We start from the raw sequence: 19,819 nt of genomic DNA, 5'->3' as shown, positions 1-19,819 counted from the left end.
TTCATCCAATACAGCATCCTTTTCAATCAAAATCAGTGAGTTTTTGGTTGCAACTCACTGTAATTAATCAAAATAGAATTTAAGGCACAGAAACAACGTAGTCATATATCAACCTTTCAAAACACCAGCCCAGCATCAGGGAGGGGTAACACCCAGAACAGTCAGGATTTCTTTCCCAACAAAAACAACTTAAGGTTAATACTGTATTTTTGTATTTAAGCACTAATTTACTTTAAATTAAGGGCTGTGGGGAAAACCGAGAAAGGGAAGTTCAGTGACAAATAGAAAGGTCTCATTTGCCCCTTCAACCATAACCTGATCCTACAAACAAAGGTAGGTTGGAGAAGGATGTTCGTGGAAGTAACAACAATGATACTTTGTTCTGCAGTAATGATGACATGAGAGAATCATAAAAAACAGTTATTTGATATGGGATCAATGGGCCATGCAGTGGAAAGATTGTTCAATCCACATTCCCTAGCTTAAGTTTGCGTTGTCTTTGTGTGTTGAGTTTAAAGGGTCTGGCCCAGAAGGTTGGTGACAATGGAATGGGGAGTGAAAAGGCTGTGGCTAAAACTTTTATAAAAAAAGTCATTCAAAAATGTTTCATTTCAAAATAGGAAAGCCACAATTGTGAGCGGAGGTGTTTTACATTATAGTATCACTGGCAGCATCAGACTGCCTTGTTTTCCAGTCAAACCATTGTAAACATTTACTAGATTTTTAAAAATCCAAATACATAAGCTAATTTCCAGTCATTACTTAGTTAAAAAAATTGTACAGTGACTCCATTTTCAATTTCTCTGTCGAAAACTGATTACATTCTTCAAACATAATTCATTTAATAGGCCAATAATCAGACTTTATAGTTATCTTTCATTAAGAATGGCCCAAGTTCTTACGTTAATTTTGTTGCCAAAGTTCTTGTGAACAGCAAGATAATTTCTAAGGTGCAGAATTCCAGTTCGATCTCATCTTATTAGATAAGAATACTAGAGCTAGGTAATAGCATCTTCATTTGTTCTTGTGGGCACGGAATATTCCTGACAAATAGGTTCCATGGAGACTAGCTGCCTGAGAATGTTGTATACGTGAGTTCATGAGGCAAGTTTTAGTCAAACAAAAATGGCTTGACAGCCAAGCCCATGGTTTTCACTCTCCTAATACTTGTCATAACTACTGAGGCCTACACGGATTTAATAAAACAAACAGTATTCAATGATGAAAGTATCACTTTTGTTTCAAAATAAATTTTAACATTTTGTTCCTTATTTAGGGAAAAACTAATGGACAGTACCAATCATTTAGTGCAGTTCATACTACACATTGAGATAATTAACATTGTAGTAACCACTGTTTACCCATTTAATCTTAAAATTTGATCAGTGATTCAGGAGCATAGGAAGCACCCATTTATCTAAAAGGAAGTGTAAATTTGAATTGGGTGTCACTTGTACAGCCAGCATTTACTGCCCATTCCTAATTGTTCAAAGGGCAGTTAAGAGTTAACCCCATTGCTGTAGATCTTGAGTGGCACATAGGCCATACTCAGTATGGATGGCAGATTTATCTTTGTAAAGGATGTTAGTGAACCATGTAGATTTTTAACTGCTGAGTATTTCACCAGACGTTCAATGCATTCAAATTTTATCAACTGCCAAGGTGAGATCTGAATCCTTGTCCCCAGACGTTGTCCTGGGGTTCTGGATTATTAGCCCAGTGACATTACCATGCCACCACCTACTTCCTCCATGACATGATCTCCTTAACTAATGGAAAAGGATTGAGGGACAGAATGATACATCCTAGTTCTCACATTCCTATCGCTGACCGGCTGCACTAAATAAAAGTAAGAGATTTCAATTTTTACCCACATTAAACAATGGTAATAATGAATGATCAAGACTCATTTAATGGTTCATTTTTAGATTAAACTGTTCAATGGAATTCTTTGCAATTGATATCCTGATTTACTTTTTTTTTCAAAAAGAGCTTTTATATCAAAGTTATGTTTAGAGGAGGGAAATAAAATGGGCTATACACATACTCTGATGCTGAGCTTCTCAAAGGTCTCCCGTTAGCCTTTGTTGGGATTCAGCATGGACCAAGCCCGCTTGGCAAAATATAAAACAAGTTCTTATTTAATACCTAAGATTTTACATAAATATTATTCAAAGTTTCAAACTGCAGTAAAAATACAACTAAACAAATATATAAAGCAGCATCTTCAAGTGAAAAGACCTTTGACAGATGATTTACATAGTGGTACAAATAGCTTCCTTATTTTACTGAAAAATAATAGCACAAGTAAATTGTATGATTCGAGTAGTAAAAGTCAGAATCAGTCTCTGTGCAGCAATTAATGCTTTTAAAAATAAACTAGGATTGTATTTGAACAGAGGTAAAAGACAATACTCCATCAACAACCAGTTGTTTAAAAAGCTTAGCTAGTTTTAAAATACAGAATAACACTGGCAAGATGAATCAGTTGGATTACATAACAATGTTCCATTCTCTAAATTATAATCTTGTACTTATTGGATAAGTTTAAACAAAAAAAAAATCAGCTGTTTAAAAAGATTCACCCTTAGAAATCTCAATTGCTGCTGGATCCTCTTGCTTTCTCCAGTTATTAGCGGCCACTGGAATATGTACAAAAGGGTATAATTTAAAACTATGATTTTTGCAAAAATAAGGCAGGCACAATTAACAGGGGTATAAGTCATACTGACTTCTTTTAAAACTATAAGCCACTATATTCTTTATGACTCATTTCAAACAGGAAGCAGACCCTATTGCTATAATGTCACTTCATTATGCAAACATTCAAATTACTGGATACACATCATTCACATAAATGCTCTTTTGCTGTGTATGATTCAGTACATGGAAATAATCCTCATGCAGGTCAACTGAAAGACAACATTGCTCCTTCAGGCCATCTAGAAGGTTGGTTGGTTTGTTTGGGGGGTGTGGGGGAAAGAGAAAGGGAAGCCTTTTCTTTTGATGGTACCCAGAGTCACACTCAGTCCTGACCTGAAGCACCAAGCAACCTAACCAGCTCAAAACACCTACAGCATTGTCAAAGGAGCTCAGGATACCAAAGAAATGCACCTTCTGCTGTGATGGAAAATGTCTTTTTTAAGCTTGCCAAATCAGTACAATCTGAACGATAATTAAAGGAACACTTCTGAAAAAAAGCTGACTCTCCATCGCGTACTCAATCAGGACAAATGCAAGAGTGCCAAATTTCACAGAGGGAAACAATTTATAATGTAAAAAAAAATTGATTGTTTGCAAGTTGACACCAAATCAGCACCATTTTTTCCAGCTGAAATTTCGCATTCTTGTATTTGTCCTGACGAGAGATGAAAAGCTTTGACAGTATATCTTTTCTTTCAGCAATACCAGCTCTGTATTTCCAAATCTGAACTTAAAAAAAACTCAGCTAAATCCAGACCTTAACTGCAGAAGTGGCCTTTGTTCAGTACTTTGGGATCTAGTAAGATGTACTTCAGTTCAGTCCCTGGTTGTGCAATATCCAGGGTTGACCATCTACTTGGAAAACAAAATGGAAATACCTTCAAAATATGGTAATGAAGCAGTTGTATTTGAATAACCATGTCACGTCACTATGAAAACCATACAACTCTGAGGGGAATTACTGCTCAAAAGGAACTTGGAGTAACATTCCATTGTGCCCTGAAGCATCTAGTTCATGAAAGGTCTTAATAAGGCAACTAGGTTTTGGAATACATCTAAAGATATACAGCACAAAAAGCATCAGTGTTCAAATTGGTCAAGAGATTTGTAAAGATTACGTCTGCAACAAATGTTGCACGTAAATTCACTTTTCAAGGAAATTTGTCACAAGTTGAAAACTAGCAGCAGAATAATTAACATATGCTAATGTGCTTTATTTTCAAAGTTAAGTCTGCTTAGTGGAGCACTGAAGTATTAACAGAATAGATTTAAAACACAACACTAGGTTATAGTCCAGCAGGTTTATTTGGAAGCACTAGCTTTCAGAGCGCTGCTCCTTCATCAGGTGGTTGAAGAGTATGAGATCGTAAGATACAGAATTTATAGCAAATGTTTACAGTGTGATGTAACTGAAATTATGTTGAAAAAGACCTGGATTGTTTGTTAAGTCTCATCTTTTAGAATGAACATGTTGGTTTCAGTTCTTTCGTATGTAAATTGCAGAACTTCCATAAAAGTTACATTCTCAAGTGAACTTTAACAATTGGTGTCATGTTGGCCCAGATAGTACATGACACCAACTGTTAAAGTTCACTTGAGAATGTAACTTATGAAAGTTCTGCAATTTACATACGAAAGAACTGAAACCAACATGTTCATTCTAAAAGATGAGACTTACCAAACAATCCGTATTTTTCGATATATAATTTCAGTTACATCACACTAAACTTTTGCTATAAATTCTGTGCCTTACGACCTTATACTCTACAACCACCAGCTGAAGGAGCAACACTCCGAAAGTTAGTGCTTCCACATAAACCTGATGTCGTGTGATTTTTAATTTGTACACACCAGTCCAACACTGGCATTTCCAAATCAGAATAGATCAAATTAACAGGAAGGCAAATAAAGGTGATGTGATCACCCTGCATAAGCTTTTCACATAAGCCTTCTCCCCCAGCCCTTTCTCAAATTCAGGATGCACTGTAAGAACAGTATGAACTCATTACAGTGTTTGTAGCTTTTACTGTGGTTATGAGCAGTAAATTAGTTTTAAAAATCATTGGGTTGTGACATTGAATATACATTCACTCCAATTTTCTGAATTTAACTTCAAAAAATTGAGCCCTTAATCCTATATCAAAGTCCTCTTCAGTCTCTTCAGAAATAGAAGCAATTCTTTAGAAATTGCTGCAAATTAAAACTTTAGGTCTAAGTAGCAATGTTCAGTCTGTTTGTTCCAATGAATGCTCAAAATGACGATATAATGTATTAATGCAACAAAGCTTTAGTGTCCCTTCAATGGTTTACAGAGTGCAATTATTTCCCCATCTCTAGTTATCCTTTCTTGAAGGTGTCTGTACCTTCAGTGGGATACAGTTCTGTGGGCATCTGACAACTTCTATTACTTTGTCTAATATGCCATAATTTTGGTCTGAACTAAGTGTTAGTGCTGGCAGGCCATCTGACTGCAAGGACACAATATTGCAATGTTCACACTGGGCAATTTAGTGTGAAGTGCAAAGCCAGGGGTGCCACTGTCTACTGTGCACCCTTAACTGCCAATGCTAAAAGAGACCAGGAAAACAACCCGAGACGTGGCTAGGCTCTGTGGCTCAGCAGAAGAACCTCAAGCCACAAAGCACTTTAAAGGGAAGAGTTGCGTTTGGTGGGGGGTGGAAAGAGGGCACTTGGCCAATTAATTTTTTTAAGAACATGGTCATTGACAATCTGAGCAATAGGGCAGTTTCATGAGCCTCTGGTCTTCATGGACATATTGTTAATCAAATGTGGTGAAAACTGCAGCATTTAAATTGATTTTGCATAGTGACAGTCACAAAAATAGACTTTGAGAAGGTAATGATATGGAGGAACAGTCAAAAGGACACTCACTGTGTCAGAGAAATAAAGTGTTAAGATTGAGAGTTAGAACCTAAATTATTCATAAACAGTCAATTATGGGTATAAAAGATCGCGCACCACATTGGAGGTTTAATGCAAAGAAGATTAATGAGTTGTTTTTTAAGCAAATGACAAAATACCCGATTAGACTTACAATTTAAATATGCAATGGACATGTAATGACCTCAGATACATTTTTGTTGTGTTCAGAACATTCAAAGTGCAATACACCAAGAGCCAAATGCCAAACTGATAATCCAGTTTCACATGCAGCAGATCGATTTCTGGTTTGTCAGCAACATGCACTTGCTTTACCAAATCTGAGAGCCAGAACTAGGCGCAGGATTAGACCATCTTTCTGTACCTGTGACCCAAGATCAAAAATCCTGCTTGGGTCCAAGAATTGAGAGTCAGGTGTCAACAAAGAGGACAGTAGTGAGATGACACTTTTCATCTGTTCTGTTCAGATGCAACCCCATGGACCTACAGTTACAAAAAAAAGTATCACATGACACCTAAAACAAATTACATTCTGTTCACATTTCTTTTTCCAAATGTGGTTCATTGCATTCATAGATATTTGCTCCCAAATCATGAAAAGGGAATGTTTGCATGGTCTTGTATCCTAGGCAGTGAGTGCTAAGACAGAAACTCTTTCTCCAGTTCAAAGCCACATGGTCTGCTCGGCTTAGATTCACTTTTGCAGAGGGGTACTGTGCCATCCTGGCTCTGGCCTTCCATGTCCATGTCTAGTAGAGAGCAGGCACCAAAGCGCAAACTGGGTTGGCACTCAGTAGTAAGAGCTATGTCTGAACTAGTCACTATTACATCTCCTGTGCTTTCTAATGACTCATCTTGGCCTATCAACTGAGACACGAGTCGCCAGGGGTCCATTCTTATTCGGGACAAGGAAGGCCGAGGCCTTGGTACCATGTCACCAGATTTTGGTCTCTCTGGTGTTGCGTCCCTTTTTGGGGTTCTTCGTCTTCCAGACATTGGATAAATGGTTCTGGGATCTGGAAGACGTGGGAACTCTGATGATTCTCTATGAGGACTGGAGTCAGAATCTCCATTGGCTAAAAAGAAAAATAAAGAGAAAATAATGGTTTCACAATCATCCAAAATAATGAGCCCGCCTCTTAATAGGTGTCAATCATATAGTACAATTTAACATGCTGATTTTTGTCAGACACTTAACATAGAAAAAAACTTGAAAAATGACAATAACACTGCCCAATAAATAGAATAGACTTGGAAATTCAGAGCCCATCAATTAAGGTAGCATTTTACAGCACAAACGCACACCTTCATCCCCCTCCAAGTAATGCAGTGGTCTTGTTATGATGCATGGATATTTGCTGTTCGCGCCCTCCTTGTGAACCATGTGCTCGTTGTTCATATTTCTATGTCTTCATTCATTGCCCTTCTTAAATGGTGGCTGCTGACTTATTTAATGGCATTCCCTTCCCTTTGCATGCTCTCCAGCAGTGAAGGCAAGGGTGTTTCCCACCCCCCACCCCCCCCAATACTTAATTGCAAGTTCCACTCATGTTCTACTGAAGTACAATCTCTTTACAGAATATCAATCCTACAGAGAGGTTTCTGTTTCTCTCAGTGAGACACATATGTTGGCCTCTGGTTGTTAAGAGGCCACCAATTGATGCAATTAAAATCAGTTGCAGAATGGGGAATTCCAAATGTAAATTGACATCCCTTCATTCGTGGTACAGCCTTCCAGGTCAGAGGAACCTGAGAAAGACCTGTGGTTGGAAATGTGGCCTTGGACAAGAAAGAAAAACTTACTGGCTGGGCTTTCATCTGATGATAACTGGCCATGGCGGGTTACATTGGGGTTAGCAGCTCCCTTTTCTGGTGGTGTACTGGATTCAGACAGACACATAAAACCTGGTGCATCCGAGTCCGATAAAGGAGATTCATCCAGATCCTTATGTACTCCATTCACAGAGCCATTTGGAGGATTGTCAGTCAAGAATTCTGGTCTATGGGGGAGAGTGTTCGGGGTGACAGGCATGTTATAAATGGATGTATCCTCACTGTCTGATCGGAGCAAGGACCTTGTGGAATTACATTTGGATATGGAAGACATTGACAAAAGATTAACAGAATGGGAGTTTAGTGAGGGAATGTTCGTCTCTTCCTTCCTGGAGACTGTCCTGTTGGGAGGACTTGTGCTTCTGCGGAACCTGCTGGTTCTCTGAAAGAGGCCTTCCTTTTTCTTCTTCTCCTCTTTGATCTCAATTTCCTCTGAAGCCTGAGATTTATTCACTTCTCTGACATCAAATCCCAAGGCCACAGATGCAAGCAGCACAGCACACCCATACAGTACCATATCGGTTTTCTTCCTCTGTGTTAATCGCTTCAGGCTGTTTGTGGGAGTGACCTGTGGGGTGCTGTTGGCTGAACTGATGGGTGTCACCTCCTCCTGACTTTCACTGCCAGCATCTCCCTCTCCCTGATGATCTTTGCGAAGAGGTAGATCAATATACACCTGGTTAGGTAATTTGGACTGCTTTGGTCGATTTTCATAGTCATCAGCTGCTCGTATCTGTTCAGAAGTGCTACCTGTTGGTAAAACAATCAGATAAGTTACTACTTCAATCAGAACCCCTCATACTTGCATTTTGCAGCTCTATAAGACTTTGTTTAGGTCAAACTTAAAGTCTTGCATTCAATTCCAGTCGCCACATTACAGGAATTTTGTGGAGGCTTTGGAGAGGGTGTAGAAGGGATACTGCTTGGATTAGAGGGTATGAACTGTCAGAGAGGTCAGAAAAACTTGAGTTGTTTTCTCTTGAGTAGAGGTGGCTGACAGAACATTTGATATTATGAGATACATAGATTGGGTTGATGGTCAGAATCTTTTTCCCCCAGAGTTGAAATGCCTAATACTAGGGGGCATGCATTTAAGGTGAGAGGAGGAAAGTTCAGAGGAGAAAGTTGTGAGCGGCAATTTTTTTTTTAAACACAGAGTGATAGGAGTCTGAAACACGCTGCTAGGGGTAGTGGAGGAAGCAGATATGACAGGGACGCTTAAGCAATTTTTAGGTAAGCACATAAATATGCAAGGAATGGAGGGATATGGACCAAGATCAGGCGTAAGGGATTAGTTTGAATTGGCATCATGTTCAGCAGAATATTGTGGGTTAAAAGGGCCTGTTCCTGTGCTGTACTGTTCAATGTTCTTCTAGTGAAGCTAATAGGCTCTTGTTCATTCTTCAAAAAAAAAACTAATCCATGACTAGGTTCCACGCCCCAGGACACAATGCTCCATAATGATGACAGGGTGACCACCTGGGATATTTCCTCAGGGAACTGCCCAAATTTGAAGCCAACAATAGGCCTAAATCTACGGGCAACCCCAGGCAATGCAAAATAGAGTTAAAAATTAACATTCTTTTCCTCAGCTAAAGTAATTCACTACAGTATGGGTACATTTTTTAAAAAAAAGCTTCCGTTTTGGCAAATTGTGTCAAAGATTTAGCTCGCCCTACAAAGCATCAGCTGCTAATTGTGCTCAGTCAGTTGAGTACAGTCAAGGGCAGTGCAATTGGTTTCAATCCCCCCAGGCTAGGGTCAGACTGCCTTTTTGGAACATGGACATCTAGCTAACATTTATCAAAAAGATTTAGCCCATGATTTGCTTCTGCTGGGGGGGTCAAATAGTTTGGATGGTTCCTGTTAAAAGGTAGCACAGTAAGGAAATAGTGGTAGAAATTTCAGGAGGTAGTCATAAGACAGATAAATATGTTCCATTGAGGAAATAAAGGCATTATGACAATGCACCATTTGTAAATAGGTCAGTGAAATTTAAGAGACTATTGTACAATACCACAAAGATTAGAGTTATGTCAGAAGATTGGACAGATTCTTTTCAAAAAATGACAAACAAATATTGAGTGAGAAAATAGAATGAGAATAAGTTAGCTAGAGACATTAAAACACTAACTGTTTCCAAAGGTATTTAAAAATATAAGTAAATTGAGTGCTGGTTCCTTAGATGAAGAACATGGCAAATAATGGGAGACGAGGAAATGCAGAAGCGTTGAACCAGTAGCTTATGCTTGTCTTCACTGTAGAAGACATAAAACATAAGAATACTTGCCTTACCATCAATGGTGTTATCAATGAATCCCCCACAATCAACACCTTTCGGGGTTACCATAGACCAGAAACTCAATTGGACTCACCACATAAACAGTGGTTACAAGAGTAGGTCAGAGGATATGAAAACCATGGTGAGTAACTCAGCTGCTGACTTCCCAAAGGCCATCCACAATGTACAAGGCACAAGTCAGGAATGCGATTGAATACTCCCCACCTGCCTGGATGGGTACAGCTCCAAACACTCTCAAGAAGTTTATCATCCAGGACATAACAGGCTGCTTGACAGGCACCACATATTACTTAATTGAAAATAGATTGCAGAACTCAAGATTACAGAGGGATCATATGTATGGAACACAGAAGTTAAATGCAGTTACAGCTCATGCTTAGTAAGTTGAATAGAATATTGGCATTTATTGTGAGGGTTTACAGATTGTTAATCTGTAAATGAATCAAAGGTTGTGCTGAAAAGGCTGGAAAGTGGAGTTAAAGGGTTCAGCCATGATCTCATGAAACGGTCTATTTTTCCTCCTATGTTGTATGATCACAAGGAAGCAGAATATAAAAGGTACATAAGTTGCACAGGCACCTCATTAACTGCATCTGGAATTCTGGTATCCTTACTGAAGAAAGAAATTAGGGGTTTAAAAATTAAGATTCTCCCACTATACGATGGACCAGGCTGAAAGTTTCAAATTGCCTAGACCTGCAACTAATTCATGTGTACACTGAAAAGGCTCAGATTAGAATAATGGCCACGTGAGAGACAGAGAGGTTTTTTTATATTTGGATAATCAGACAAATCACAATTAAGAGCAGAAACCTGTAGTATCAACACCAATTCTACCTCTTCCAATTGACAGATTACTGACTGTGAATGAAACTGGTCTGCATCGATTTTATTTATAAAGTGTCATCTACATATGTCAGACATGACTTAATTAAGAGAATTTTCTGCGCCAAGTTCAGGTTGAAGTCGCACTCTAGAGCTTGAACATACAAATCAAAGCCAACACTACAGTCTAGTACCGGAAGGGTGGGGAGTGCTACATTGTCAGAGCTGTTTACTTTCAGGTAAGAGATTAGATCAAGGCTCCATCTCCCTACTTGGTTGTATGTAAAGATCCAATGGCATTATTTCAAAGAGGAACAGAGCAACAATCCCAATGTGTCCTGGCTCATATTTATCCCTTAACCAACATCAGAGAAACTGATTATTTAGACACTATCACGCTGCTGTGAATGGGAATTTCTTGCATGCAAATTAATTTTCAGGTTTACTCCATTACAACAGTAGCTATACTTTAAAGATGGTTGTAAAACATTTTGAAAACATTGGTGATGAAATATCCAAATCTTTATTTCCACTGTGACACCTATGAATCATGAATTTTTTTTAACTCACTCCAAATAGCTGGTAAAATTACTCTCAGAATGAAAAATGTTCGACAAGTTTGGTAAAAATTCATACCATGGTCTGTAACATTTGCAAAAACTGAGGTTAGAGGTAAAGTTGGAGTCTTCAACAAACTTGTAGACCATGGGTTGTTTCCATCTGACAAAGGCCTTGTCCTAAAATTTAAAACAAAAATAATTTTGTATGATCTTATTTCTCATGACATTCTATGTTCCATCCTTCATTCCTCTATTCCACACACACACACACACACACACACGAACACACACACACACACACAGAATGCCAGCAAAAACCAAGAAAATGAAGACAATACAGAACCAGAACATTCTCATTAGAAATCCATGAGGTGGGGTGGGAATAAATTTAGGCTCAAACTCAGGGCTGATCACTTTACTGCAGGGTACTAAAACAGACAAGCATACAGCCGGGTTTGAAGAATAATGAGACAAAATAAAGCACAGAAAGGCCCGAGTTGGTTTTTAGTTCAGTTTTATAGCTTCCTCTCTCTATCACCAAAGTTAGGGAATTAGTCTAAGGTTCTTGGAAGTTAAAACTTTCAGTTATCATTTACTTCCATGTATGTACGTGATCTTCACAAAAATGAAGTGGACAACTGCGAGTCTTTAAATAGTAAACTTTTTATTGAATCAATAGCACAGTTCCCAACCTCTAACGTGCACATCCTGTTCCATGTGCATAAACCATTGAAGGTGGCAGAGCAGGCTGAGTGTGTCTATGGCTTCTTTTGCTGTATAAATAGAGTACAGCATCAAAAACAAGGAAATTATGTTAAACCTCTACAAAATACTGGTCCGGCCTCAATTTCTGGTCACCACACTTGAGGAAGGGTGAAGGCATTAGAGATGGTGCAGAAAAGTTTCACAAAAGTAATTCCAGAGTCAAGGAACTTCAGTCATGGTGAATAGATTGGGGAAATTGGGACTATTCTCCTTCATGGAGAAGCGAAGGTTGAGATATTTATAGAGGTATTCAAAATCACAAACTGTGTAGATAGGGAGAAACTATTCCCACTGGTAGAAGAATTAAGAACCAGGGAGCACAGATTTCCATTGTTCATCACTATTTTGTGGCGGCCCCTACAAAATATGTGCATGGTGATTGGGCAAATGTGGACTCAAGCATAATTGTTGTGCACTCCACGGTCAATCTGAAATATAAAGTTAGTCTTAAAATGGTAACCATACAAACTATTGATTGTTTTAAGAACCCATTTAGTTCACTGCATCCTTTCAGGAACAAAATCTGTCAGTTTTACCTGGTCTGGCCTACATGCAACTCCAGCACCACAACGGTACAGTTGACTGTTAATTAACCTCTGAAATGGCTTAGCAAGCTACAGAGTTCATGGGCCATTATGGATGGGTAACAAATTTTGGCCTTGACGTGAACATCCACGTTCCATGAAAAAGCCCACCAATGCTCAGTTTAGGCATATGAATAATGAATGGCTATTGGAAGACTGCCATGGCAACCACCCCCCCACCTTTTAGCACTTACCTTTCCTCACAGCTGGCTCGCTCTTTTGTTTGCATAGAACTAGGTCCCCAAGTTCGCCCTTTCTTTTTGCAAGCTTTCTGCACTTCTTCTTCATAATCTTCTTGCCGGTATATGGTGCTTTTACCCCAGGTTCTATTGCTCTCATCAAGGGTAACTGAACAAAGTATAGTAAAAATCACAAGTTTTACAAGTAATCCAAGAGTGTACAAAACATGGGAATTCACCCCTGCAGGGTCACAGTATTTGTCAGCTGGACTTAAAAGCTAAATACAAAGCAAGGCTCAATCAGGCACCATAGAAAGCAACAGATCGTGAAGGCCACATAAGCCCACCAGAAAAGATTCAAAAGTTAAAAATTTTTGCTGCAATGATTGCTAAATAGAGCCAAGAGCAAAGAAGGAACAGCCAAGCTGCAGCAACAAACCAATAGTGACAGGAGCCAAACTCGCTGATGAGAGAAAAAGTTAGTTCAGTTTATCAATTGACAGATGTCTAACAACAGGCAGATTTAATCTTTAATGCACTGTTCAGTGGTGAATGCCCCAGAGTCAGGTTGCCAAAATATAAAAGCATTCACTTCAAAAGGAATGAAGTCAAGGATGACGAAAAGTCAGTTCATTTACCCATTCATCTCATATTAACTTTTGAAACAGTATCTAATTGTACTTTGATTAACTCCAATGTTTTTTGTTTCTGTTAACTTGCTTGGTAGATCATTCCGAACTTTCATCGCTTAAGGGGGCTGATATAAATACATCTATTAAAATAATCAAACTATGTGAAAGTACCATGGAGCAGACGGAGAGAAGAATTTAAATGAACATTTTAATAATTAATATTGTTGACAGTTTGTTTTGCGAGTTTTGAGAAGATTTGTAACTCAGGTTGAGGTTTGGATGTAGGTTTGCTCGCTGAGCTGGAGGGTTCATTTCCAGATGTTTCGTTACCTTCCTAGGTAACATCTTCAGTGGACCTCATTCGAAGCAATGCTGAAAATTCCCGCTTTCCATTTAGATTAGGTTAGATTACTTACAGTGTGGAATCAGGCCCTTCAGCCCAACAAGTCCACACCGACCCTCCGAAGAACAACCCACCCAGACCCATTTCCCTACATTTACCCCTTCACCTAACACCACGGGCAATTTTCACGGCCAATTCACCTAACCTGCACGTTTTTGGACTGTGGGAGGAAATCGGAGCACCCGGAGGAAATCGGAGCACCCGGAGGAAACCCACGCAGACACAGGGAGAATGTGCAAACTCCACACAGTCGCCTGAGGCGGGAATTGAACCCAGGTCTCTAGCACTGTGCGGCAGCAGTGCTAACCACTGTGCCGTCCATATACGTTTGGGCTTCTTTGGGTTGGTGATGTAATTTCCTGTGGTAAAGTCACTTCCTGTTCCTTTTCTCAGGGGATGGTAGATGGGATCTAACTCGATGTGTTTGTGATAGGGTTCCGGTTGGAATGCCATGCTTCTAGGAATTCTCATCCGTGTTTTTGTTTGGCTTGTCCTAGGATGGATCTATTGTCCCAGTCGAAGTGGTGTCCTTCCTCATCCATATGTGAGGATACTAGTGAGAGAGCGTCATGTCTTGTTGTGGCTAGTTTATTTTGTTGCACTTTCTCACCTTGGTTTTCACTTGGCAACTGTCAAAATCAACTTAGCATTAGATCGACAACCAGATGTTCCAAGGACTGGTTATGTTTTGAAGGTAGCAGGAAGAACCAGTGCCATCTAGCAGCTTGACTGAACTGAGGGGAGACAAGCTGGATTGTTTCACCCTGAAAGTCAATTAGCTAATTACAAACTGGCATGTTCAAACTGCACAACGAATGGGGAGGAGATGAGAGATTTTGTTTTTGTGCCAATGAAAATAGAAATAGAGATATGAAAAGTGGGCTGCTGATTCATTGTCACTCTTTTGACACTAACATGCAGGCAAAATGGTCCCCAGACTCTGAAGTGAATGCCTAAACATTATTGAAAACATGACAACTGAAAGAATTGGTGTGAATGCTTCAAAAAGAACACCGCTGAACAGTGCAATATTGGGATGCAAAGGTGTATTGCTTCCTGATGTAATACAAACGCCTTGCCTTTTGTCTTAGACCTACTGAGGAATTTGCTTGTATATTCACATGCGATATCGACATCCTGTTGGTATACATATATGCTGTTGCGGTTGCCAATGGAATTGACAGCATCTGTTTTGGAGCTCACTGAAGAAAATAAACAAAATAGGGGAAGGTAGTGGAGGGGAAACAGCTGTCTGAAGTTCTGTTATTTGCATGCAGATCTTTAAGAAAAAATATTGAGAATGGCAATTTACAATAATCATTTGTAACAGAAACAATACAGCATTAGGGCCATGATGGCAAAGTGAAATTGCCACTGGACTATTGATCAGGAGGCCCAGGCTGATGCCCCTGAGCTCAATATCCATCAGAGCAGCTGGTGGATTTTAAATTCAATGAACAAATCAGAAACAAAGCTAATCGATGCTAAACTGGGACTTTGATAACGGTCATCCGTTGTATTATGCCTTTTAGGGAAGGAAAACCGCTATTTATATTCAATCTAGTCTACATGTAAATACAACAAAGAATCGCAGATGCTGAAGATCTCAAATTAAAACAAATTGCTGGAGAGACTCAAAACACTAACTCTGTTTTCTCTTCAGAGATGCTGCATGACCTGCTGAGTTTCTTCAGCAATATCAGTTTTTGTTTCTGGTCAACATGTATGTGGCTCTTAACTGCGCTCCAAAATGGCCTCACAAGCTACTAAGTGCAAGAGTGTTTTTTGGCAGGCAACAAATCTTGGTCTTGTTGAGCAGTGTCTACATCCCACAAAACAATAAGGAAGAAATGCATTGCTTTGGTAACTGGTTAATCTGTGGTAATTTTAACCCTTTCTCTAAAAGTTCAAGTTCTGATTCTCAATTGCACAAACATTGGCCATTCAGCCTCTATGCATTAGCCATGGAATCCTAGTCCTATTCTCATCACAGGAGAGATGGTGGCATAATTGCAATGTCACTGGACTTATGATTTAGAGAGCCAGGCTAATGTTCTAGGGACAGCAGCTGATGGAATTTCAATTCATGTTATTAATTGAAAGCTAATCTTAGCAATGGTGCTGTGAAGCTAATCATTTACGGAATAAATTTGATTAATATTTTTGAGGTAGCGACCAGGTAGTTTATATGAGTTTCAGCAAAGCCTTTGGTAAGGTCCCACATGACAGACCGATGGAAGCACATGGGATCGAGGGTAACTTGGCAAGTTGGATCCAAAATTGGCTCTGCGGCAAGAGAGAGGTGATGGTATAAGGCTGTTTGTGTGACTGGAAGCTCTTGTGTTCAGTGTTGGGTCCCCCATTGTTTGTGATATAAAAGGTAAAGTTGTCACAGTCTGACAAGACCAGAGGGTTGGCTCTCTCATTAGAGACATGGCTGGTAGTGATTTAAGGTCTGAGGTGAGCAGAGAGGTTGAGGAGGGGAGCTTTTCATGGTAATCTCAGTTGGTGCAGGAATTGTATGTCAGTGTTTCAAGGGGAAGTAATACCATTTACTGTATGCTTCCCTTCTATATCAGACATTCCAAAATGCATTACTTTGCATTTGTCCAGATTAAATTCCATCTGCAATTTCTCCCAAGTTTCCAGCAGATCTTTATCCCGCTGTATCCTCTAACAATCCTTACTATCTGCAGCTCCCCCAACCTCTGTAAAAAATGCAAACTTACTAATTAGGCAAAAGCGAGGACTGCAGATGCTGGAAATCAGAGTTTAGAGTGGTGCTGCAAAAGCACAGCAGGTCAGGCAGCATCCGTGGAGCAGGAAAATCGATGTTTCGGGCAAAAGCCCTTCATCAGGACCGAAGGCAGGGAGTCTCCAGGGTGGAGAGATAAATGGGAGGGGGGTGGGGCTGGGGAGAAGGTAGCAAAGGGTACAATAGATGGATGGGGATGGGGATGAAGGTGATAGGTCAGAGAGGTGGGTGGGGGAAAGTAACAAGGAGTACTATAGGCGGATGGGGATGTGTTCTGTGGTAGAACTGGTCCTCCTGGGAGCAGATCCGGCAGAGGCAGAGGAATTGGGAATACGGGATGGCATTTTTGCAGGATGTAGGGTGGGAAGAGGTGTAATCCAGGTCGCTGTGGGAGTCGGTGGGTTTATAAAAAATGTCAGTGTCAAGTCGGTTGTCATTGAGGGAGATGGAGAGGTCCAGGAAGGGGAGGGAGATCCCCAACAGTATCCTTCCACTGACACACTCATTCGTTTGTCTGAACTGGTCCTCACCCGTCACAATTTCTCCTTCGAATCCTCCCACTTCCTCCAGACGAAAGGGGTAGCCATGGGCACCCGTATGGGCCTCAGCTATGCCTATCTCTTTGTCCGGTATGTAGAACAGTCCATCTCCCATAGTTACACCGGCACCACTCCTCACCCTTTACTCCACTACATTGATGACTGCATCGGTGCCACCTTGTGCTCCCACGAGGTGGTTGAGTGATTCATCAACTTCACGAACACATTGCACCCCGACTTTAAATTCACCTGGACCATCTCTGACGCCTCCCTCCCCTTCCTGGACCTCTCCATCTCCATCAATGACTGACTGACTTGACACCGACATTTTTTTTTTTACACAAACCCACAGATTCTCTCAGCTACTTGGATTACACCTCTTCCGACCCTACCTCCTGTAAAAATGCTATTTCATATTTCAAATTCCTCTGCTTCTGCCGTATCTACTCCCAGGAGGTCCAATTCCACCACTGAACACACCAGATGGCCTCCTTCTTTAAAGACTGCAATTTTCTTTCCCATGCGGTTGAAGATGCCCTCCAACGCATCTCATCCACATCCTGCACCTCCATCCTCAAACCCTACCCGTCCAACTGTAACAAGGACAGACACCCCCCACCCCCAGTCCTCACCTTCCACCCCACAAACCTTCGCATAAACCGCATCATCTGCCGACACTTCCGCCACCTCCAAACAGACCCCACCATCCGGGATATATTTCCCTCCCCACCCCTTTCTGCTTTTCTCAAAGACTGTTCCCTCTGTGACTACCTGATCAGGTCCATGCCCCCCCCCAACAAACCACCTTCCCCTCCTGGCACCCTCCCCTGCCATTGCCGGAATTGTAAAACCTGCGCCCACACCTCCCCCCTCACCTCCATCCAAGGCCCTAAAGGAGCCTTCCACATCCATCAAAGTTTCACCTGCACATCCCACCAATGTCATTTATTGTATCTGTTCCTCCCGATGCAGTCTCCTCTACATTGGGGAGACTGGACGCCTCCTCGCAGAGCGCTTTAGGGAACATCTCCGGGACACCTGCACCAATCAATCCCACTGCTCCATGGCCCAACATTTCAACTCCCCCTTCCCACTCTGCTGAGGACATGCAGGTCCTGGGCCTCCTCCACTGGCTCTCCCTCACCACACAACACCTGGAGGAAGAATGATTCAGCTTCCACATCAGAACACTTCAACCCCAGGGGACTTCACCAGTTTCCTCATTTCCCCTTCCCCCACCTTACCCCAGTTCCAACCTTCCAGCTCAGCACCATCCTCATGACCGGTCCTATCTGCCAATCCTCCTTCCCACCAACCCGTACCAGCATCCTCTCTGACCTATCACCTTCATTCTCACCCCCATCCACCCACTGCATTCTTTGTAACTTCTCCCACCCTCCACCCCCATCCCATTTATCTCTCCGCCCCAGAGGCTCCCTGCGTTCAGTCCTGATGAAGGACTTTTGCCCAAAACATTGATTTTCCTGCTCCTCGGATGCTGCCTGACCGACTGTGCTTTTCTAGCACCACTCTTAGCTAAACTTACTAATTAGACAACATACATTCTCTTCAAAATCATTTATACACATTAAACATCAGGGATGCCAGAACTGCAACCTGTGGAATACCACTGGTCACACATCTCCAGTCAGACAAACACCCTTCTATCTTTTGTATGACTAAGTCAGTTCTGTTTCCACCTTACCAGCCCACCCAGCTTTCAAGTAACCATTGTTATCAGCCTGCCATGACGGACCTTGTCAAAGGTCTAGCTAAAGTACACATAGACAACATCCACTGCTCTGCCCCCAACCATCTTTGTCACTTCCTCAAAAAACTTAATTAAGTCTGAGAGACAAAACCTCCCTTGCACAAAGCCATGTTGCTTGTTGCTAACAAGGTCCTTGATAAGTATGTACCAGTGAGGCAGGGAGGAAGCTGTCGAGCGTGGGAGCCGTGGTTTACTAAGGAACTTGAATCTCTTGTCAAGGGGAAGAAGACGGCTTATGTAAGGATATGATGTGATGGCTCAGTTAGGGCACTTGAGAGTTACAAGTTAGTCAGGAAAGACCTAAAGAGAGAGCTAAGGGGAGCCAGGAGAGGACACGAGAAGTCACTGGCGGTTAGGATCAAGGAAAACCCTAAGGCTTTCTATTGGTATAACAGGAACAAAAGAATGACTAGAGTAAGATTAGGACCAATCAAGCATAGTAGTGGGAAGTTGTGAGTGGAATCAGAGGAGATGGGATGTTCTAAATGAATACTTTTCGTCAGTATTCACATTAGAAAAAAAAACACAATGTGGTCAAGGAGAACACTGAGATACAGGCAAATAGACTATACGGGATTGAGGTGCATAAAGAGGAGGAGCTGTTAGCAATTCTGGAAAGTGTAAAAACAGATAAGTTCCCGGAACAAATGGGATTTATCCTAGGATTCCCTTGGAAGCCAGGGAGAAGATTGCTGAGCCTTTGGCTTTGATCTTTATGTCGTCATTGTCTCCAGGAGTAGTGCCAGAAGACTGGAGGATAGCAGATGTTTTTCCCTTGTTCAAGAAGAGGAGTAGAGACAACCCTGGAAATTATAGACCTGTGAGTCTTACTTCAGTTATGGATAAACTATTGGAAAGGGTTATAAGAAATAGGAATGAGTTGATTAGGGATAGTCAACAAGGTATGTCATGCTTCACAAACTTTATTGAGTTCTTTGAGATGTTGACCAAACAGTGGATGAGGGTAAAGCATTTAATGTGGTGTATATGGATTTCAGTAAGGCATTTGGTAAGGCTCCCCCCATGGTAGGCTATTGCACAAATTACGGAGGCATGGGATTGAAGGT

General features: G+C 41.0%; 1 protein-coding gene across 2 annotated transcripts in view; it reads right to left on the bottom strand.

The window, feature by feature from the left end:
- Window positions 1-5,684: 5,684 nt before the first annotated feature.
- The window catches only part of map3k21 (mitogen-activated protein kinase kinase kinase 21), a 96,991-nt gene continuing 82,856 nt past the window's right edge, over window positions 5,685-19,819 (bottom strand). The window contains exons 7-11 of one of the 2 annotated variants that reach the window (XM_060831263.1): window positions 14,767-14,889; window positions 12,668-12,821; window positions 11,201-11,301; window positions 7,408-8,187; window positions 5,685-6,680 (exon numbers count right to left, since the gene is read on the bottom strand). In XM_060831263.1, coding sequence (XP_060687246.1) covers window positions 6,244-6,680; window positions 7,408-8,187; window positions 11,201-11,301; window positions 12,668-12,821; window positions 14,767-14,889 — 1,595 coding nt within the window. In that variant the 3' untranslated portion in view covers window positions 5,685-6,243. The remainder of the gene's footprint in view (window positions 6,681-7,407; window positions 8,188-11,200; window positions 11,302-12,667; window positions 12,822-14,766; window positions 14,890-19,819) is intronic. The other variant, XM_060831264.1, reaches the window with a different exon arrangement.

Source organism: Hemiscyllium ocellatum, chromosome 10 (genome assembly GCF_020745735.1).
Source record: "Hemiscyllium ocellatum isolate sHemOce1 chromosome 10, sHemOce1.pat.X.cur, whole genome shotgun sequence".
NCBI lineage: Eukaryota > Metazoa > Chordata > Chondrichthyes > Orectolobiformes > Hemiscylliidae > Hemiscyllium > Hemiscyllium ocellatum.
This window is presented reverse-complemented; position numbering and strand designations above follow the sequence as displayed.